The sequence below is a fragment of the Mustela nivalis genome (assembly GCF_964662115.1).
Source record: "Mustela nivalis genome assembly, chromosome: 6".
In the NCBI taxonomy this organism is placed as follows: Eukaryota; Metazoa; Chordata; class Mammalia; order Carnivora; family Mustelidae; genus Mustela; species Mustela nivalis.
This window is the reverse complement of record NC_139025.1, coordinates 126,990,017-127,013,237: the sequence shown is the minus strand read 5'-3', so window position 1 is coordinate 127,013,237 and position 23,221 is coordinate 126,990,017. Positions and strand designations below refer to the sequence as shown.

The 23,221-nt window shown below is 38.9% G+C and overlaps 1 protein-coding gene across 12 annotated transcripts in view; it reads left to right on the top strand.

Annotated features, from left to right (window-relative positions):
* The window catches only part of TJP1 (tight junction protein 1), a 241,142-nt gene that overhangs the window by 120,224 nt on the left and 97,697 nt on the right, over window positions 1–23,221 (top strand). For 4 of the 12 annotated variants that reach the window (XM_082736634.1, XM_082736633.1, XM_082736632.1 and 1 more), the window contains exon 1: window positions 15,924–16,473. The exons of 5 other annotated variants lie outside the window; for them this stretch is intronic. In XM_082736634.1, coding sequence (XP_082592760.1) covers window positions 16,447–16,473 — 27 coding nt within the window. In that variant the 5' untranslated portion in view covers window positions 15,924–16,446. Of the gene's footprint in view, window positions 1–15,922; window positions 16,474–17,655; window positions 17,678–23,221 lie in introns of those variants that run through there. 3 more of the 12 variants (XM_082736642.1, XM_082736641.1, XM_082736639.1) reach the window with 2 other exon arrangements.

The following is a 23,221-nucleotide window of genomic DNA, read 5'->3' as shown; positions in this document are numbered from 1 at the left end:
GCTTACAAGATGGCTGTCACTGTTGTCGGTTATGAAATGATACTAAAATGTTGGCTTGGCATAGAATCATATTTTCAAGTGTGGGACAAAAGGAATGTCCTTCTCTAATTTGGAAATACATTGAGGACGAAATGGTGGGGAAAAGTACAGTAAAAGAGATATTTACATTCTTTTTCTTCAAAACTTTTTAGTGATTTTTGGCAAGGCCACAAGAAGCCTTGAGAATGATAACGTGACTCTATCTGTGTCATTTGATATTCTGTTTAGGCTGTGGCAAAAAAACTCATATGGTGATAAAATGAGTCCTTTTTGGAAATGACTTTCAACTTGCTAAAATAATTACAGGAAAGGGGAGAAAAACATCAGAAAAGTTAAATAGGATTTTTCTTAAGGAAACTAAAACTTTGATCTTAGATGTTAAAATTACCTTTTTAAAAAGAAAAAAATATTATTTATTTGACAGGGAAAGACACAGTGAGAGAGGGAACAGGGGAAGTGGGAGAGGGAGTAGCAGGCTTCCTGCTGAGCAGGGATCCTGATGAGGGGCTCCATCCCAGAACCCTGGGATCATGACCTGAGCAGAAGGAAGATGCTTAACAACTGAGCCACCCAAAATTACCTTTTTACTTCAGAACAATATTCCTGGAGAAAGTGAGGTTTCACTTATCCATTTAGATTCTTCAAAAATTAAAGACAAACTTAATTGTAAAATATAAAATATAGAACTTCTAGAAAAGAGCGTAAGAGAAAATCTTTGGGACTTAGAACTGAACTCATCAAAGTCATCCAAAATTGGAACTGATCGAAATTAACTATTTTTGTTCTAGGAGAAAAACCTACTGGAAGGATGAAAAGACAAGTTATAGACTGGGAAAAAATATTTGCCAAGTACATACCCAACAAAGTCCTTATATCTAGACAATATAAAGAACTCTCAAAACTCAGTAATGAAAAAAAAAAATCCTGTTGGAAAATGGACAAAAGGATGTAGACCTCTCCCTGAAGGAGATACGTGGGTGAATTTCTCATTAGCCAGTAGAGAAATGCAAATTAAGATCAGAATGAGATATAATTACATACCTACCAGAATGGCTACAATGAAATATAGTCATAACAGCAAATGCTGGCAATTACTCATATGTTACTTGTACATTGCTGGTTGGAATGTAAAATGGTAGAGCTGTTCTGAAAACTATCTCAAAGGTTCTTCTCAAAACTGAAAAAAGAAAATGGATTTACTATAGAAATCAACTTTTAAATCTAGGTCATTTATCCCAGAGAAATGAAGAGTTATTTTCATGTAGGGATTTGTACATAAATATTCCAAGAACCTCAATTCATGATAACGCCAAATCAGAAACTACCTTATTGTCCAAATGGATAATGGTTAAACAAGCTGTGGTACATCCATACAGGGGGATACTATTTGACAATACAAAGGAAGGAATTATCGATACACACAATAACTTGCATAAACCTTAAGGAAAACATGCTGAGTGAACAAAGTCACATACTGTATGACTCCATTTATGTAATATTCATGAAGTAATATAATTATAGAGATGGGGACCAGATTATTAGTTGCCAGGGGTTAGAGATTGGGGACAAGAGGTAACATAAGTCTTGTGGTAAAATGATGGTTAATTATATTGGCGGTGGTGGTGGTTGTACAAGATGACGCGTGATCCAGTTTCATAGAACCACACTCGCACACACACACAGACACGCACAACATGGGTACTTGCATAACTGATGAAATCTGAGCGCAGTCTTTAGAATGTACCACTGTCCATTTCTTGCTTTCTATATAGTACTAGGGTTGTGTAAGGTCTAACATCAGGGGAGGCTGGGTGAAGGGTACATGGAATTTCCTTGTACATTTCTCTGCCTCTTCTTATGACTCTACAATTACCTTAAAATAAAAAGTTTTATAAAACAATAGATATTTTAGACAGTGATAGCATATATGATGAATTTATAGATACAAACAACCTGATTAAGAAGCCTTTAGAATCATAGTGGATGGATGTTTTGGAGAAGAGGGAATGAATTTCCACAAGTCTAAAAACCTGTTCTCTTTTTTTTTTTTTTTTTTTTTTTAAGATTATTTATTTATTTGACAGAGAGAGTGTGGCAGGTAGAGGGAGAGGAAGGAGCCTCTTCCTGTGAAGCAAGGAGCCTGATGCAGGGCTCGTTCCCAGGACCCTGGGATCATGACCGGAGCCGAAGACAGAGGCTTTAACCCACTGAGCCACCCATGCCCCTAAAATCCTGTTCTTGCTAGTAAAGAGAATCATCCGCATTCCACACTCACATGGTTTTGTTGAGAGGATATTTAGCTTAATGCCATCACATTGGACTGACACCAGGGATCTGTGTCATGTGTGTTAGAGCTGAACAGATCTGAAAGTCAAAGTGAATTTTACATATGACTGTATTCAGTTTTGCCACCACAAAAAGAAATAAGGGATGTCTCTAAACTGCTTCAGGCTGTTCAGAGAAGTGTTATTGGAAAAGGAAACCATAAAAATATCCTATTGTATCGTGGAGCTGAAAGAAGCAGGACATTATTATTTTTTGTATGCGGTGGTGGTGAAATATAAGTAGTAGTTTAGCCCTGTTGTATTTATATTTTCCTTTTAAGAAGGCTTATATTTATATATCTCAAAAAACATAGTATAAAGCCTACAAAATTTAAATACCCAATAAATGACTTTTAAAGGGTTAAACTGCTATATCAGAGGACAAAAAGAAACATTTAAAAATCTTGTTATATTTTTCTCTTACATTGTTTAAATAGTCCTATTAATTACTACTGATTGCCATACTAACTAGTTCTCGTGTTGTTGTAACATTTATATAACAGAGAAGGAAATAATGCAGATAATGTATAATTTCCATCCACACCTGTTTTTTCCTGTGTTAAAGCAATACACATGTGTACAATTACTTACTGTGTATTATATTATTAAGTGTTTTTGTCCATTATTTCTGTCCCATACACTGTAAAAGTTGATCACGCTAGGAAATAAACTTCTCTTTATGACATAGGTGCTAGGAACAAAATTAAGTGCAGCCAGACCTGTTGGTCTCTTGAGGTCGGGGTAGGGATGGTAAAGAATACCAGATTACTCATCTGTTTGCATTCTCCTCCTGACACCGCAGTGTGCAGTAGTGACCCATGTGGATTGTGTTTTTCCCTCAGTAAGAGAGCGTTCTGCTTTGAGGCCCACACATTAAATGTGCTCCTGAGTAATCTGAACAGGGCATCATGCCTAACAAAGACAGGGCTGAGAGTGAGGGAGGATGAAGTTAAAGGAACAAACGAAAGCTGGAAAAATTTGAGAGGAAATGGTTTCTGGCACATCGTAAGAGTTCTAGAAATACTTCTGAATAGATGAAAAATGGGTTAATGAACAAGTGAATGAAAAGTATGCTAGTGTTGCTAAATTTTCTAGTCCAGGCAATTGCATAATCTTACCTCTGAAAATGAAATTACAAGAATAGAGACTAAATATCTTTTGGGTGTTGGGGCACCTGGGTGGCTCAGTCAGTTTAAGTGTCCAACTCTTGGTCTCAGCTGGGGTCTTGATCTCGGGGTCATGAGTTCAAGCCTGGTGTTGGGCTCAACACTGGGTATGGATCCTACTTTAAAAAGAAAAAAATCTTTTAGCTGTTTATCACATTTTTTAGTTAATTTAAATTGATTAACATGTATAGGAGTATCATGTTTTATGCTATTTTAGGCTCCCCAGTTCCTTGCTGTGTTCAGGATATCAGAGAAATGAATTTGGCTTTGTCAGAATATTTCCAAACAATCCAGAGCCAGGAAGCCACACCCTTTGAAAACATACACACTCTCACACACAGATTTAAGCTTAGCTGGATTTTTGCATGTTTTCTGATTTGTCCAGCTTTTATAAAACTTTTAAGTCTCATATGATATGTGCTCTCACATGGAAATTGAATCATGTTTAAAATTAAACACATTTAAAATTAGAGCTTTTTGTAGAAACAGAATCTATGGTTTTAGCATCTGTATCTTTCCCAAACTTGTAATACCTACAAATAACCACATCCAGCGCTAGCCTCATAGTGTCAGGGATGGAAAGCTTTTGACTGTTTAGATCACTGAAAACTATGGCTAGAAGAGGTCTTAAAATTAATCCAAGCCCCCCTCCCCAGCACACCCCAATCTCCCCATGTCACTCCCCTCTGTTGTACAGATCAGGAAACTTGAGTCTCAGAAGACGTTTCCCAGATGATTTCCATCATGTTCTTTCCGATGCTTTCACCATATGTGTCCACACTTTGTTAACAGGAGAGAACATTTATTTTAGTATTAGGTAGAATGATAATGAGTCTAATGGCTTTTCCTCAGCTCTTTGTGTTGCCCTTTCAGAAGGAGAAGGCAGGATTGTCACGAGCAGAGATCAAAGGGCTGCTCCAGGTGAGGGGTCCTTCTGGGACCCTGGCTTCTGCTGCCCCAACTTCAGCTCAGCTGCAGGTTTTCCTTTGTCCCCTTCAAGTGTAGTTCCACAAATAAAGAAGCTGCCACCAATTTTTCTTCTCTTTTAAAGTCCAGTCTTCCCAAACCCCATATTTAATGATCTTTCTGTGTTGTTAGACTTCGTTTTATAATAGTGATTCTAAACCCATAGTCCAAAAAAGGCATTTGCAACATTTACTAAGTAATAGTTTGCTCATTCAGAAGAGTATTAAAATATGGCTATTTACTTAACAAGATTCTTGTGCTTTAAAAAAAATACTTACAAAAATTATATTGCACCTTTAAAAATATAAATGAAGAAGTTGGATAAATTAGCATGTAAATGTGGGTGGCATTTGTGTGAACAATAATTCTAACATACTGAAAATAGCCGTATTCATCACAAATTAAAGTATCAAATTAACTTTAAAATACTTCCAAATAAAGAGCTAGTATTATGGAGAAATATTTAACTATCTTGTATTTTTCTTTTAGAAGTTCAGCATTTTGCTAATGATACTAGGATGAGCAATGTAATCCTTAGGAGGATTATTTTAAAGTTACGTGATTTAGCTAGATTAAGCAGTCATAATTTAAAATCCTTTAATATTTTCTTTTAGTGAAAAGACTAACCTTGGGTTAAAACGTCCGTGTGCGCCTCAGTGAATTCTGCATCATTTTTTTCCTGTGGCACTTTAAACGCTCTTTAATTAATCCTTCTGCCTGGGCCCCGCATTTGCAGGTGAGTATCTGTGGTGAAGAGGAAACACAATCTGTTCTTAGAGTTCGGAGGGTGAAACCTGCCCTGCTGGAGAGTGTCCCAGATGTGTTGATGGGTGCTAGGGTTGCCCCAGCTGTGGCCTGCAGGGGAGGAAGGGTCAGGCCAACTCTCACAGATGTGTGCTTTCCTTCTGTACTGGCTACTTGGGTTGCAGAACTGAGTTGGGGGAGGAGGGCAGGGCCTTCTGCCAGCAATCCCAAAGACCATTTCTGTTTTGTCTGGGATTGGTGACTGGAGGCAGAGCCAGATCTTTTTAGTCCTCAGAATAGAGTTCTATGTAATCCTTTGGTCATACCCACCTCTATCAGTGGAGTGACTACTTGGTTTGATAGCCCTCGCTGTACGTACAAAAGGAGGTGGTCTGCCAAAGCCTCCATTGCTTTTAGAGCCATTTTCAAATGTACCATTTTCTAGTGACATGGAATTCCCATTCAGATCCCTTGACGGAGTTCATGCCACATACTCCCACAATCTTAAGAAACTGATCTTTTGCTTATGTTCCTGTAGTATGCCTGTCAATTTAGCCATACCTATCAGTTTGTCCTTGCTGTGTAACAAAGCACCCAATACCTGGGATCTTAAAAATCACCCATGATTCCATGGGCTAGAAATTTGGGCTCAGATCTGAGTGTTTCTTCTGCTAGACTCATACAGATGCAGTCATCTGTGGCTTGGCTGGGACTGGATGGTCTAGAATTCCCTCGCTCAAATGTCTGGAAGTTGGCACCCTGTTGGCCAGGGCATCTCATTTCTTCTCCATGTGACTTTGCCATCAGGCTAATCTGAGCTTCTTCCCATGGTGGTCTCAGAGTTCTCAGCAGCTGGAGAAAGCACACCCCCCCATACAAGTGCTTGTCAAGCTTCTGCGTGTGTCATGTTTGCTTTTTAACTAAAACAGGTTGCACTGCTGCCCAGATTCAAGGGATGGGGGAAAAAATGTTCCACCTCTTGATAAGAACTGCAGTGTCCCATTGCAGTGGGGTAACCAAACAGAGAATGCCTGACAATTACTTTTAATCTACCTACCTTTGCTGATAGGAATATTTGTTTTTATTGTTTTTTGTTGATTTTTTTGATAAATATTTCAAATGTATATCAACATTCAACCATACTCCAAAGTGGAAAGAGTAATACAATAAACTTCCCATATGCCCTTCAGCTGGATTCACCAATTTTCAATATCTTGCTCCATTGGCCGCCTCTACTTTTCTCCTTGCTCAAGTGTTTTGAAGCAAATCCTAAACATTGGGCTATTTCAGCTCTGCATGTTTCCATATGCATCTCTTAAAAAGGGATACCCTCCTATGTAGCCACAATACTATGACCACATCTTGGTATCACTGAACACTTGGTCCGTAATAAAATTTCCCCAAATGTCTCAATAATGTCTTTTTTTATAATATATAGGTCTGAAAAGGAATCCACCCACAGAAGGTCCATAGCAAGTTCAAAATTGCTTTGCTTTTCTTTCTTGTCTACTGATATGTTTTGGAAAACTGGGTCCGTTTTCCTGTACAGAACCTCCTACATTCTGTAGTCATCTGTTTCTTTCCTTGTGGAGTCCTCTGACTTGCTTCCTAATCTCCTGTATTTCTGTTTATGAAAGTTACCCTAAGGCTTAATTTCATTCAGGTTCCACTTTGGGGACAGCCATGCTCTGTAGATAAAAGGACTGTTTGCTTCCAGTTGTGTCACATGGAGGCATAAATGTTTGCTTGTCTTAGCTCTGAATGATACTAACATTGCTCAGTGAGTTGATCCCTTGATGACCAACTGCCTGGGTCTGTTGTTTCAAATGTTACAAGATGACAGTGTCCTAATTCTATCATTCCAGATTTGTTAGCTGGAGTTATTTTATAAGGAACATCTTTTTCATCAAAGTTATTTGGTTATCTGAAATAGAGTGCATACAAAATATATTCTTTCCTTTAAATCAACTGCTTATAGAATGAGAAGCTAGTGCCCAAGATATATCCAGAGTTGTTCAATAAATAGTTGTTTGGGGGCTCTCTCTGTTACTTTCTTTTTGTTGTTGTTGTTATTTGAATTCATGGGTTTTAGATATTCAGTGTGTTTCAGTTAATTGCCCTATTTTTTTCCTTTGGGGAGGGTTTCAATTGTTTCATCTTTGGCCAGTGAGAACTGCTGGTTGTTGGCTTCTGTATCCCTTTGATTCATTATTCTCTGAGAACTTCCTTGCTTTCTGGCACAAAGTATCTCAAGTTTATCTTGTATATTTCTTGTTCCAGCTCTGTAATCAGTCATTCCTGGCTGGAGACTACAATTTGGGCACTAGATGTGCTTGTTGATATTGGGTTTTCATCCTTTGTAGTCTTTTTTGTTGGCAAGAGCTAGGAAATCTCTATAATACACATACACATATATATTTTTTAGAGATACCTTAAAAATTAAGTTATACTGACTTTTTAAAAATTTAAATTAGAATTACAAAATTTTTATTTAACTTTTATGATTCTTATACTTTTTTCTCTTTAGTAGAAAATCTTGGTTCATAAGAATGTTAATATACCCTACTATATATTGATATATTAACTAATAATATAACCAGTATAAAACCATACACTATAATGTTATCATTAGCAGATACTAACATATTATTAGCATTATCACTTTGAAATTGTTATATATTTATACGTAACCTTGAAACTATCAACTACATAATGCTAATATTATATGCTAATAATGCTAATATATTAAATATACTAATATATTTGTTAAGACATAAATAAGAGCTAAACATTATATATAGGTTAATGAATTAATGAATATATAACAATTTTATATTAGTTAATGTACACATACAAAAATTAACAGTTTCAAAATAAATAATGCTGGTATTTTTACTAACAGACTACTGAATGAAATTTAAGATTTTTTTTGTAGTGCTGCTTTCCTTAGAGTACGTTATACAAAGAATCTATAATCAAAGTGTTTTGTGTCAGAGACATCGGAAATAATTCTTTTCTCTGTGGTTAGGTCACCAACTTAGTGTATGTTTTCTTCAGTTCATTTTCAGTTTTCACAGATATTTTTTCTTCTTGATTTCATTTACTTTTTAAAATATGTAAAATATTTTTATGTTTTCAAAGTTGAAACTATATTATAGAGCATATGTAGAAAAATTATTGATGTCTTCTCCTTCCTCCAAAGGTAACTGTATTTATTCTTAGTCTTCCTTCTAGTGTTTTTTTTGCAAGTATATGCATCTATTTTAGTACCTTTTTTAAAAGTATTTTTTCTTTTTAAAGATTTTTAATTTATTTACTTGACAGAGACCACAAGTAGGCAGAGAGGCAGGCAGAGAGAGAGGAGGAAGCAGTCTCCCCTCTGAGCAGAGAGCCTGATGCAGGGCTCGATCCTAGGACCCTGGAACCATGACCCGAGCTGAAAGAAGAGGCTTTAACCCACTGAGCCACCCAGGCGCCCCTATTTTAGTCCCTTTTAAAAATTATTTTATTTAATTAATTTATTTTTTTTAGAGAGAGAGCACACCCTCATGTGCATGGGTTGGAGGTGGGGTAGGGACAGAGTCAGAGGGAGAGAGAGAATCCCAAGCAGGTTCCACCTAGCACAGAGCCAGACCTGGGGCTTGATCTCACAACCTTGAGATCACAACCTGAGCTGAAATCAAGAGTTGGATGCTTAACCAACTGAACCTCCCAGGCACCCCTAACGGATATTTAAATATAAAAATGTTTACCTTTTTAAAAATGGGGATTCAGTCATTTTTCTATATCTTCTGTTTATTTGTTTGTTTTAAAGAGTCTTATTATAAAGGTTTATCACACCAGATTGTAAAGAGAATCCAGACATACTTTGGGGGACATGGTCATTCAGATTCTTTTAAATAATCTCTTTTTTAAGACCTGGTGAGGTTGGGATTCCCTGCTATCTAGAGAAGTCAGACTTCAAACTAAAGTGGAGTTGGGAGATTTCTTCTGATCTCCATTTACTGTTTGAGGCTGAAAAAATATCCCATAGTAATTCTTTTACAAACACCAGTCTGAGAAAAAAAGCTGTTCCTGAATGAATAAGAACTGTGAAACTCCAGGGGTACCTTCCGTGTTGTCCACTATGGCTTATGGGTTTACATTCTGCCTCATTCATAGTCATGTTCACAAACCTGAACTTAAGAAAAGTCTGGAGGCTCAAAATGAACATGTTTAAAATAATTTTCATAAGATTTGGAAAGGAGGAAGAATCAGCAGAAGTGGAAGAATATCAGAGAAATCAAAGAGTTAAAATTAGCAGAATTTGATGCAGTTTAGTTAATAATGTAACAATGTTAATTTTTTAACTTTTAACAAATTTAGCACAGTTTTATAAGATGTTAACATTAGGGGAAGGCGGATAAACTCTGTATTATCTTTGCAACTTTTCTTTATAGCTAAAATTACTCCAAAATAAATTTTATTTAACACACGCACACACACAGAAGGAGCTGCATTCAATAAAAAAGTATACTTAAAGAGCTTCAACAAATCAATAACAGAAATAACCTAACAAAAAAATGGGGGAGTAAATGACATAAACAGGAAGTAATACACCATTTTTGTCTACCAGATGGGCGAAAATTTAAAAGATTACTATTATCAAGTGTTCATATGGGTGGGGCAAACAGGATAAGTTGATCCGGTATTTTTGGAGGGATGGTAAACAGTAACAGTTTAAAAAATTTATTTCAAATAAACATATACCTCAACCCAGAAAATTCCCTTTAGGATGTCTCTCTTAGAGGGAAACTTCACATGTGCACAAGAAAGCATAAATAAGGATTTTCACTGCAGCAGCATAATATCAAAACCATCTTAATTAGACAAATTACAGTAAATCTATGTTATGGAATACTAGGCAGCCATTTTTAAATGATGACATAGATTTTCATTGTTTGACATAATCTCCAAGACAAAAATATTAAGAGGAAAAAATTTGCAAAAGTAAATATTGCCTATCATTTGTTTTCTAAAAAACCTGTATATTCCTGTATGTATACACAGCCCTCCCCTGTTTCTCTTTGTTTTCATATGTATGTGTAAATAAATACACAGAAAGTGATCTCGAAAGACATACTCTGGTTCAGTTTAAATACTAATATTCCTGGGTAATAGGAGTGGGAATGAGCATGGGGTCCAGTTGGACTCTTGAAAAAATGTCTATTGCTTCTTTCATAGAAAGAACATATGCCTGCAGTAGTTGTGAAATTAAGGTGAGAAAGAAAGAATACCAAAGGACTTGGGCATGTCTTGACAACAGAGAGACCTAGAGGTGATAGGGAACTTCTGAAAAGCTTGTCACGGACTCATTGAATGAGATCTAAGGGGAGAGGTGGTCTCTAATGTGTGGGGTCCAGTAGAAAATGAAAGTAGGGGACCCTTTGTTCAAAAGGCAAAAAAACAAAAACAAAACCAAAAAACTGCCATTAAAGTTATTTATAATTTTACCATTTATCTATTAAGCCGTGCCAGTTTTAAAAGCAAAGATCAGAATATTTAACTTGTATGAGCAATCACTTAAATTACACAGTCTGTATTTTATGGCGTGTCCCTGGAGTTTAAGCTGGCCAGAAGAGACAAGCCCAGCTGTACTCTAGATAGGGAGGATAGGGAGGAGAGAAGACCCCATTTCTGGGGGGATCACCCCTGGGCCTGGTATAATCGTAGCCAGTATAGATCCTCACAGGTCCCTGGGGGGCCCACTTGCCTTCTGAGCCCACTGGGACCCTCTTCTCACAAGCCACCTGACCTAAATGCCCAAGGTAAGGACAGGTTCTGGGGGAGTCAGGCTACAAGACTGCCGCTCCAGCCCATAGCAGACAGCAACTACCAAGGATCCTTAAGCCTCTACCCCCGATAGCTTGGTACTCCAATGGAGGCTAGGCAGGAGACTCACCACCACCAAGATATGGCCTCCTGTCAGCCTGGGGCTCTTGCCCAGACCAAGGTGCTAAGGGTACACAAGCCTGACCCCAACCCTCTCCCAGATCTTTGTGAGGGACAGAGGACAGGGAGAGGGAGAGAGCACAGGCAGGGACTTAAGAAACCCCGGGAGTGAGTAGCTGAGAAACCCTTCAGGGATGCTAAAACAAACAGGATCGCATGTGAGCTAAGGTCCCCAGCGCATGCCCCTGTGTCCCATCACCTTCACTTAAAAAAAACACAAATCCAAAGCAAAAACCGTTAAGATTCCAGACAGTGCTGCAGAGCACTAAATTCCACGTAGGGCCCTTCTCAGCAGCTGCGCCAATTGCATACCATCAAAGGTAGCCTGGGTAGGGTCAGGGTTGCCACCTTGACCCTCAGCCGCACCTGCTGTTTTTTATGTGGAAGATGTCAGAGGAAGCTTGAATTCTGAGATGTAGAATCCTTTGGCTGAGAAAGCATGAAAATGGTGGTGAGTTAGAACAGCTGATAGAGCCAACCAGCCCCGGATATGGGGTTTAGAGCCCAAGGAGGGCAGAGGACAGAAGAAAAGCAGATGTATAGGGTAGGTATATCATAGTTTGTCAGGAAGGGAAGGGAGTTTCCATTCCTTAATTTCTTTTTTCCTCTAGGAATCACTGCTTGGCCTTGGGTGGAAGTCTTTGAGGAATCCTTAGGAGAACATAGAAGATAGGAAACAGGAGCTAGAGAGAAGGGGAGGCAAACTGCTCAGAGAGGAGTTAGAGGCTTGCTTTGCCAGTCTGGCTGGTCATGGATTCTATTGAATTATGGAGCTAACAATCGGCCTGGTTGTGTGAAATTCAGGACCCGACAAAGAGAAAGCTCTGCCCTGCCCCAGTCAAGGGAAGGATGGCCTCACTCTTGTTTTAGGGAGGACTGTTCTTTATTCTCAACTGAATGAAAAATGACTTTTTAGTGTTTATATGTCCTTCTGAAAATGAAATGATGGTGATAGTAACATTCTTTTGATTTTTTTTATTGTGGCAAAATGTACATAATATAAAGTCTACCATTTTAATCATCTTTAAGTATATGAATGTTTGTTTTTAAATGTCATTGCTTTGCAAAATAAGTGAAAAAGTTGGTAATCCTATAATGCATCCCTGAAGTGTTCTGTTTTGTTTTGTTTGAAATTTTACTGGTCTGTGAAGTCTGGAAATTTTATGACCCTTAGAAAGCTATTCTTTGGTTTATTTTTATTTTTTTAAGATTTTATTTATTATTTATTTGACAGACAGAGATCACATGTAGGCAGAGAGGCAGGCAGAGAGAGAGGCAGAAGCAGGCTCCCTGCTGAGCAGAGAGCCCAATGTGGGGCTCGATCCCAGGACGTTGGGATCATGATCTGAGCCGAAGGCAGAGGCTTTAACCCACTGAGCCACCCAGGCGCCCCACTATTCTTTGTTTAATCTTGTTCTATGACTTTATTGGCAGAGGAACTCTGAAGCAATGTATAGAATTTATTTTAAAAGATTTTATTTATTTATTTGGCACAGAGAGAGAGAGAGCACAAGCAGGAAGTGTAGCAGGCAGAGGGAGAGGGAGAAGCAGATTGGAACCCCAATCAGGGAGCCCAATAATAAATAATAAATAAATAAATAAATAGGCCTTTCTGAGGATAATTTTTTTTTTTTTGTAATGGAAACAAAATATACAAAGTAAAATGCAGGCATGAATATAGTTGTTCCTTTGGTCAAGGCTGTTGTAATAAATGGTTCTAGCTAAGATTTACAGCGGTTTTGTGCAGCTCTTTTTTCATTCTAAGCCGCAGACACCAAAAATCCCACAGGAAGTTCTCTTTCTGAGTGTTGTGGTTTTTTAGTTTCCTGTTCAGTTTGCATTAGATGATCAGAAAAAACATAATCTGTGCAATCGAAAGAGGTTCTTGGTTAAACTCGATTGTTACTCTAAATGAGAATCTCAAACTTGCTTGTATTTCTTCCCATGGATGAGTCTATAGGAGCTATAACCACATTCACACCTGAACAGTAAAGTTGTGGTATAACTTTAGTTGTTCAGTGGATAAACTCTCCATTGTTAAAGGGGCAACTACCTGAGATTATGCTCTATGCTTTCCATTTCTTATCAGAGCATTTCCCTAAAAATAAACCATTGGGATGAAGATGTGTTTTTAAGACTTCACAGTAGTGTTTTACTTTCATTTTTACAAGTGACAAAAACTTTCTCTTGCTACTCTAGAGAAAAGGAAACACATAAAACATGTTATACAGTTTACTTCAGATATTACAAATATCACTGAAAAAATTTTAAAGATATTTTTTCAGTGAGATATTTTTACAAATGTAACTTTTAAAGCAAGGTGTTCTCAAGGTAAAAATTTTTTTGCTTGATTTCAGTATGTCTTAAACCATGGCAAAAATAAAATAAACTAAAATTGTAATCAGATATACTGGATCTTTGGCAAATTGTTGTAATAAAGCATTTAAATGATATACAGAAGACTTGATGAAAAGTGACAAATGATAACAAAAGAAAAGCTTTGGTGCATTTTTAGGTCTCCAGGTTTAGGTGCTATTAAAAACAGGATGCCTAGTTCTCGGCAGGTTATGCTGATTGCATGCCTTAATATATGATAAAAGTAATAAACACATGAAAGGTTTCCAGTAATAAAGCAATAAAGACATGAAAACTCTCCATATTTTTTAGAAACAGTGCTTGTTTCTGGGGCACCTGGGTGGCTCAATGGGTTAAGGCCTCTGCCTTCGGCTCAGGTCATGATCCCAAGGTCCTGAGATCGAGCCCCACATTGGGTTGTCTGCTCAGCAGGGAGCCTGCTTCCTCCTCTCTCTCTCTCTCTCTCTGCCTGCCTCTCTGCCTACTTGTGATCTCTGTCAAATAAATAAATAAAATCTTAGAAAAAAACCAAACCAAACAAAAAACAGTGCTTGTTCCTAAGGAGATTTTAATTGCAATTCTTTTTTTTTTTTTTAAGATTTTATTTATTTATTTGACACAGAGAGAGAGAGAGACAGCGAGAGAGAGGACATACAAGCAGGGGGAGTGGGAGAGGGAGAAGCAGGCTCCCTGAGCAGGGAGCCTGATGAGGGCCTTGATCCCGGAATCCTAGGATCATGACCTGAGCTGAAGGTAGAAGCTAACGACTGAGCCACCCAGGCACCCCTTAATTATAATTCTTAAAAGAATAAATAATACTTTGCCCCCAAACAAAAAAATTACACCATAAGCTTAAAACAAAAGTGACTTCAACCATTTCTATGGAGTGGGGGAGAGGAAAGAATAAGGGTTTGATTTGCAGAATGCTTTTTTCTAGCTCAGATAGCTTCAGTTGCAAAAGATATGAAAAGGTTACTTTGGGATCTTTTTTTTTTTTTAAGTTTTTTTTTTTTTTTTTAAGATTTTATTTATTTATTTGACAGAGAGAAATCACAAGTAGATGGGGAGGCAGGCAGAGAGAGAGAGAGGGAAGCAGGCTCCCCGCTGAGCAGAGAGCCTGATGCGGGACTCAATCCCAGGACCCTGAGATCATGACCCGAGCCGAAGGCAGCGGCTTAACCCACTGAGCCACCCAGGCGTCCCTACTTTGGGATCTTAATAGATATTTATGTATGATATACAGATATTTCTTGGCTAGGAGAAGTTTGATCTTTCCATATAGTTGAATTCCAAACAGAAAATCATTGTTTGAAACCTGGTGTTTTTGCCTTTCCCCCCTTTCTTGTGTACCTTTTATGGCACTAGGTTAGGTAATAATTTTAAAATGTTATTTATTATTTCTAAGAATTTCTGACATTTGTGGAGAGCTTTACATTTTACAAAGTGAGTAATAATGAGGCTGGGAATGGTTTCTTAGGTATTTGGCGTTTAGCAAGGCAGTTGGCATTGTGGGAAATGTTTGCAGAGAATGGTTAAACTTGGACCATGGGCTGCAAGTCTTTAACCTCCTTTTCTGCCCAGATATGGGCTGGAGACTGGCTTCAGAAATGGAAGGCCCCCTGAGCCCTTCACTCACCACGAAGAACTGCAGCATTTTGGTTGCCAAAAATATACTTTGGAAATCCCTGCCTACAAAGGTGGGTGAGACTTTGGATGTATCTTGAGGCCTAATGTGGGTGGGCCACGATATCACAGTTCTCTTGGGTCTTTCCCAGTCTGCTTGCCCAGGAGTGCTCCACAACCTTCCCAATTTTAGTTTTAGCACCATCGGTTTGTCGAGAAGGAGAGCAATCATTTCGATCCTGTTAGGAGCACTTTAGAGATGAAAGCCAGGACGTGCTTTACGTAAAAACGCATTCTGCTTTCAGTGGGAAAGCAAGGCCCAGGCATGTGGTGACAGCTGTGACCATCGATATTCACGACGTTAAGGAAACTGTTGTCAGGAAAGGTGGCCAGCCTTTCCAGCAGCCCTTTTGCGCGGGGGCTGATCAGTCGTGGCTTGAGGAGCCAAGTGGACAAGTCTCTGCTAGAAATCGAAAAAGCTTTGGTATACAGGGGCTTTCTTCTCGGGGACGGTTTCTGCTGGACCTTTGATAAAAAACAAACAGGAAGACTAGCATGCCAGCGGAAACTGTCCACCAAGTACTTCGGAAACTGGGCTTTTCCTTCCGAGACTGGGCTTTTCCTTCCGCGACTGGGGTCGGACCTCGGGAGGAAGCGGCTCCGCCCCCATCGTGGCCCCACCCCCATCGTGGCCCCGCCCCCCCGCCCAGCCGGGCATGCTCAGTGGGCCGGGCCGGGCCGGCAGGTTTGCGTGGCCTCCTGCAGTTGCCGGCGCTGGCTCAGCCCGTGGGCGCCTGGTCCATTCTCCGCGGCTGGGTCCTTTCCCCGCGGCTGGCTCCAGGGAAGTTACGTGCGGAAGCCGGCTTCTGAGGAGCCACCGGGCGGACTGCGGGGACGGCCGGACGCCCCCGAGGCTAGCCAGTGGCGAGCGGGCGGGGCCGCCGTGTTCGGGCTGTGGGAGCTTTGGGAGGCCGAGCGAGTGGCCGCACTCGGAGGGAGGCGCCGGCCGGGCGCGCCCCGCGGAGAAGACCCGGGCGGGGCGGGCGGGGGGGGCGCTTCCCGGACTTTTGTCCGAGTTGAGTCCCCTCCCAGTGGGCCGTGCCTCTGCGGCCGCCCCCGCCCCCAACACCGCTTGCTCCGGGGAGATGTTTATCTTGTCCGTGGCGTGAGGAGCCGGCGGGTTGGTGGCTCGGAGTTTTGGGTCCGAGGAACCTCGCGCGGCGCTGGAGAGAGACAAGATGTCCGCCAGGGCCGCGGCCGCCAAGGTGAGCGTCTCCGAGGCCGTCAGGGCCGATCCCGAGCGAACGCGGCCGCCCGACCTCGTCGGGCCCGCGCTCCGCGCTCCTCCCCGCGGGCTACTGCCCAGGCGCCGGGAGCGGCAGCGGGTGGGCCGGGCTGGCTGGAGCCGTGGGCTGCTCGGAGCCCCGCGGGCGGGCGGGCGGAGGGCGGGGACCCAGGAGGGGGAGGCAGGCGCGCAGAGCTGCGGTCCCGGGCAGGTGCATTGCAGCCGGCGTCGGTGCCTGGCTCCGGCTCGCGGCGGGCGGCGACGCGCAACAGGTCCGGCGCCGGCAAACTCGGCGGCAGGAGTGGGTTCTGCCGACACTCAGGGCGAGACTGCGGCGGGCGGGAGATCGGGGTTTGGGGTGCCACCTCCAGCAAGCCGGTAGCTGCCGTCTGTGGAGGAGTGGTTGGTCACCGGTGAAACCGTGTAGTTTCGATCTGATGTCACTCTCCGTGGTATGCGCGCGCTAGTGATAAGACATTGAGGCAGCAGAACACTCAGTGTTTTGTGTGTAGCAGGTCGGAATTTTTTTTCCGCACTGTGTAATTTGCTTAAGGTAGCATTGAAAAAGTGAACCCCTTAACACTTTTTAATAGTTTAATTTGAAGTAAACTTTCAGAAGTAACACAAAATACTCCTACAAATGGACAATGCGATGAAGTCTAAAAAATAAAATTAAGAAAGACTTGTGGGTTTAGCGAAAAGTAACACTTTTTTCCTATCAGTTTTTACATGTGCTCTGAAGTCCTAGGACATTTTTCTCAGTGCTGTGAAACTAACCTGTATGTTACGTCAAAAAGCTGAGTTTCGTGGGACGCCTGGGTGGCTCAGTTGGTTCGACCACTGCCTTCGGCTCAGGTCATGATCCCGGAGTTCGGGGATCGAGTCCCGCATGGGGCTCCCAGCTCCGTGGGGAGTCTGCTTCTTCCTCTGACCTTCTCCTTGCTCATGCTCGCTCTCTCACTGTCTCTCTCTCAAATGAATAAATAAAATCTTAAAAAAAAAAAAAAAAGCTGAGTTTCGTAAACTCTGTTAAAATCCCCCTTTCCTTTTCTACATTTAGTCTTTCTCATCATACAGTAGTACCTGCTCTTTTTAACAATTACAGGCATACGGAAATGTGAAGAGTAAAAATCCTTTTGGAAAATCAGTTCATTACTTCAAACATTATCGAAGTACATAAGAAGGTAGTGGTTTTATGTATTTATTTTTTGCTGGAAATGTTTATTCATAGCATCTGGAACAGGGTATAATATGGTCCTGAAGTTTCTGAACTCGGGACTTTGTTTTCTGGGAGGCGGAGATTAGCAGTTACATTTAGTACTGAAAAAAAAAAAATATATATATATATATATTTTAAGGAGTATAATACTCGTTTTTTAAGAAAATTTTAATTTGTACCTTTTTGACCTTATGGTGATGAAGAACAATCTAGAGATAAAATTTGAGCCAATGACTTAGAACAAAAAGCAAAATTTTGCTTAGATTTTAAAGTAAGTTCGCTAACTTAACCTTTAAGGGAGTTTCCTCTGAGAGGAGGAAAGGCTTTGTTTCTGTATTACACATAGTGTCACTTTGTTTCTGAGGTGTGATCTCTGGTACTTGATCTCCAAGACAACACACTTCATTTTATTATTATTACTATTTTATTATTTTTGTAATTAAAATAACACTACATGAGGAAAATAAGACAACATACCCTTAAAAAGATTATTTGAAGTATGGAGAGAGGTTAAGTTTTCAGTGGATTGTTAGAGTAAGATTTAGAAGAAACAATATTTTCCTTCCTGAATTTCGGGATTGATAATGGCATTTTGAAAAACATCAGTATTTAAATATTACATTGTAGGGACGTGTATTCATAAATATTTATGAGTAAAACATGAGTTGAAAGTTTATTTTGTTTAAATGCTGTATTATGCGCTTACCACAAAGTCTTCTGTAGAACAAGGCAGGCAGGCCATGAAAAAATAGGTGAAGTGAAAGAATATTCAACCTTTTCTCCAAGTCACATTTAATATCTTGAGGTGACTGAAGTGCTTACTGCAAGCCAGACTGTGTATTTAATACTTTACACGTGATACTTGTGTTCCCCTACCCTAACCCTCAGCTTAGAAAAAAAACAAAAAGAAGACATTAATTTTGCAGCTTGCTCTTTTGTTTTAGCAGAGGAGTTGTAGATCAACTCTCTAAGCCAATATTTGTGGTTCTATATTCTTTGTAGTAGTTGGGCAGTCTGTTATCCCAAGAATATGCTGCCTTATTGACATTTAACCTGCTTTCAGGATTTTGCTATTGTAATAGGTAGCTTTATATTTATATCTGTGCAGCAGTATAGTGTGTTATGTCCTTAAAAATGGAGTTTTGGGGTCCAAGGGTATGTGCATTTAAAATTCTAATAAATTCCTCTAAGTTTTTCTCCAAAAAGAGCATGCCTAGGAATAAATACAACGTTTGTTGGTAAATTACGTGTTCTTTTAAAGGACATAAAATCTGAATAAATTAGATGAGGGAGATGGGGAGAGTCAGTATTGTAGAATATAACAGTTTCCCCAAGTCGATATATACACACATATACATGTACTATAATTCCAAATAGAATTTCAGTGGCATTGCAGAAAACTTGGCATATAATGAGAAAGTTTATCTGGTAAAATAAATGAATGATAGCCATGAAATTTTGGATAAAGAAGGCCCTCCTTGAAAACCTAATGTGTTATAAATTCAGAGTAATTTAAAGCAATCTTTCAGCTCAGGAGTAGACAGTGGAACCACAGAATCCAGGAACAGTATTGTATTTGAGTTTTTGGTTAGTATCATCATCAGCATTTAATGTGTCAGGTATTGTTCTAAGTGCTTAACATAAATTAACTGATTTAATTCTTATAGTAACCTATGAAGTGAACATTACTATTACCCCTACTTTATGGATGAGGAAGTTGAAATACATAAAATAATTTGCCTAAATTCAGTTAGTGCGAGAGAAAAGTTAGGAATATATGATAAAAATTGGGGAAAGGATGGGTTATTTTTACTAAGTGCTGGGACTATTGGTTATCCTTTTTTTAATGGTAGTTTCCTGCTTTAAACCACAGGCAAAAAAAAAAAAAAAATCCAAATGAAATGTTTGAATAAGAGCAAATAAAATAGATTATAAAATACTAGAAGAAAGTGTAGAAAACTTTTAAAAAAAATACATCTGGGTGGAAAGGGCCTCTTTGTATGTGATGTTAATTTAGGAAATAATTAAAGGAAAAGGTTTTTGTATGTGTAGTATACATGAATTGCAAACAGAATTGCTAGTGCGTCTGATAATAAAATTCTAGAGTTGAAAACGAGAATTTGAGGGTCGTTCTCTATCTCACCAAGGAATTAATGATGTAAGAAAATGGTGTGAATAATTATTAGGAACATTTCCTATTGGTTGAATCACAGAAAGTGGCTGAAGGAAGTTGCAGTGTATTCTGGATTTTCAAACTGTTTCACTTTGGAGGAAGCAATAAAATAGAAGATTGTACTATCATAAATGCTTACTAGATTTTGCTGCTTAAATATTTCCATTATGTTTCAGGAGCAGTATTTTTTTTTCTTGTAGTAATCTCTAAAATTATAGCATAATGAAGTATAAAAATAATTTATATCACTTCTTAGGAATTGATTTATTATATCAAGTGAGGTACAAGGTACTTTTCTTTATTTTTTTTTTTATTTTTTTTTTTTTTTATTTTTATTTTTTTATTTATTTGACAGAGAGAAATCACAAGTAGATAGAGAGGCAGGTAGAGAGAGAGAGAGGGAAGCAGGCTCCCTGCTGAGCAGAGAGCCCGATGCGGGACTCGATCCCAGGACCCTGAGATCATGACCTGAGCCGAAAGCAGCGGCTTAACCCACTGAGCCACCCAGGCGCCCCTTTTCTTTATTTTTAATTTATTTTTATTTGCTTATGTATTTTAAAAAGCTGGGTGTACACTTGAACTCAGGGCTTGAACTCACAACCCCGAGATTGAAACCTGAGCTGAAATCAAGAGTTGAACACTGAAATGACTAAGCCACCCAGGCGCCCTTGGACTTTTCTTAATAGCTGAACATTTGAAAGTTAAGAACTGTAGAAAATTAGTCTTTACAGATAGGAATTGTGTCCTTTATGGCTGGTACAATGTAGTTTTAGTTTAGGTGCTTACTGACCAGTGCGTATTTGCCGCATATTGCTTTAAAAGTAAAGGGAAAACTCAGTGGACTTTATGAGAATTCAGTTGATTGTGTCTGCCAACTTTTAATGAGCTTCACTGTAGTAATATATTTCTGGATTTGCTAATAAGTTTATACACTACTTATTTTTCACTAGGAATTTTTTACAATATTAAAGGCAAGAGGCTTTTATGTTAGCATTTTTTATAATTATTTTTTTATGTTAGCATTTTAGATATTTATGGTTAAAACTGTAATTTATGTTCTTCGTTGATCATCCTGACTGTATTTACAACTCTTAAGTTTATTTTAGGACCGCTTTGTAAGAGAGCTACTTTTCAAATCATACTGTGCCTTTTCTCTCAGATTGTGCAATGGCATAAACTCCACTACACTGTTAGGATAGGGGATGGCTCCCCCCCTTTTTTTAAGATACCAATGTTCTCATGTTTATATCTTAAACGTTTATTTTATATTTAAGAAGGACTCATCTCAGGGTCATGAAATGGAGCCCTACATGAGGCTTCGGCTCGCCAGGGCGTCTGCTTGAGGTTCTCTCTTTACGTCTTCCCCAAATAAACAAATAAATAAAATATTAAAAAAAAAAAAGACTCATGCTGCTCATTGATTACTGTCAGTAAGTGATAGAGAAGGTCAGCCATCCACAACCACCAGATAATGAGTTTGAGACCAATCTGTGGCATTGATGGGTGTAATGATGGGACTGTTCCTTGTTTGGTTTGAAGGAAAAAGATTACAGTAGTTTCAGTCACTTTTTTCAGTCCTGGAAACAATGTACTCTTTGACTTTTACTTGGTCTTTAATCTTTCTTTTCTATTTAGAGACCAAATGTAAACGCTGTACAGTTCTAAGAATAAAACAGTATAAATAAGACAGATTACCATGCTGCTAAGGAAAAGGTCTTAAAAAATGATTTTGGTGAAAATTGGAAATGTGATCCCGTTTCTTGACATAACCCTGAATGGTTAAATTTCAGTCTACTGAAAGACCATTAGTCTAGCTGTAAATTCGTGTAAATTCGTGTATGAGACAGACTACCCATCCCTGACTGCTCTTTCCAGGCTCATGGACACAACATGTGCACTTGGTATCCAGTACTGACTGAGCACGGTGGCTGAAGACAGGCTAGTGGAATGAGCAGTTATTTTTTTATTAGTAGAGTTTTCTGATTAAATATTCAATGAGACTAAGAGAAAGTTGTTGATGACTGGTATATTTCTGAAATAACTTGACTGGAACTTGCTTTGCATCTCTGAATTTTGAAAGGCAGTCTTGAAAAACCTTTCTAGTTTAACAGCTTTTAATCTGGTAGGAAGAGGGAGATGTTGGAATAGTTTACTGAGGGTTTGTTCATTTGTTTATTATAGTTTACTTGGTTTTAAATTTCATCTAAAATTGCTAAGTTTCAGAACAGTGTTTCCAGTATAAGGCAGCAATAAATATCGCCCTTTCGGTATCTCTGACCTAGAGCTCTTCTTTATTTATTTATTGTAGAGAAGAGTAGCTTCAGGTTGCTCCTTTATGGGTTAGCCAGGTGCTTTATTTCCATTCCTTCTGAAACAGATGAATTCTTAATAATAAGAAGAGTGCAGTGAGTATAGGAGTACGGAATTTCATTTTATACCTTAAAAATGAATGAAAATAATAGATTCTTGTGTGATAAACTATATCACAGAAACACTGCTTTAGAACAAAAGACCCGTGTTGCCAGAATTCATACCATAAAACATACCATTTGAGACTTAATAACAAAGCCCTGACTGTTATATATGTAGTTTTAAATCCTGAGTCTCAGATGGCGCTTAACTTTGGATAGATCAAAAGGTAAGTTTTTTTTAGTTTGTGTTGTAGGTTTGTATCAGAACAACCTAGTAACTCTTTCGTGCAAGTGAAATGCTAAGAATTGAACTGACTGATGAATGACCTCAATCGTTCTAGTTTATTGTGCCCAGAAGGGATATGAACACAGGAGTTAATACTACTTTAGATGGATACTAATTAAGAACATAAAGTTAGCTTATGCTTCTTTTAATTAAAAAAGTTTTTTTGATTTGCTGAAATAGGTTTTTGTTTTTTTTAAATAGTATATATTCCCCAGGATTGAAAGTTCATCATTTTTTCTTGGTTATCGTAGCAATTTTCACTCTTTTGGAATTGTCACTAGTAATCTTTGGGGTTGGTACAATTTCTGATGACTGAATTAAATATAATTCAGTTACCTCTCAACTTCAGTTCATAATTATAGGATTTCAGTGATAGCTAATTTTTTTGTTGTTAACCCAAGAAACATTCATTGAACACCTTTTGTTTGGATCCCTGTCCTCTAGAAGCTTATAGTTTCCAACTGCTTTATTCTATAATAATCAGTTATGAAATTGTAATACAGTTTTACATTGTTTACCCATAAAAAATATGATCACGCTTATGGTCATCTTATAATAACACAACATCCTGTGTGCTTTTTGGTTGTGGAAGATGGTAGAGTCATATCTAGAGCTTGGGCTTGCTATAACACATGAGTT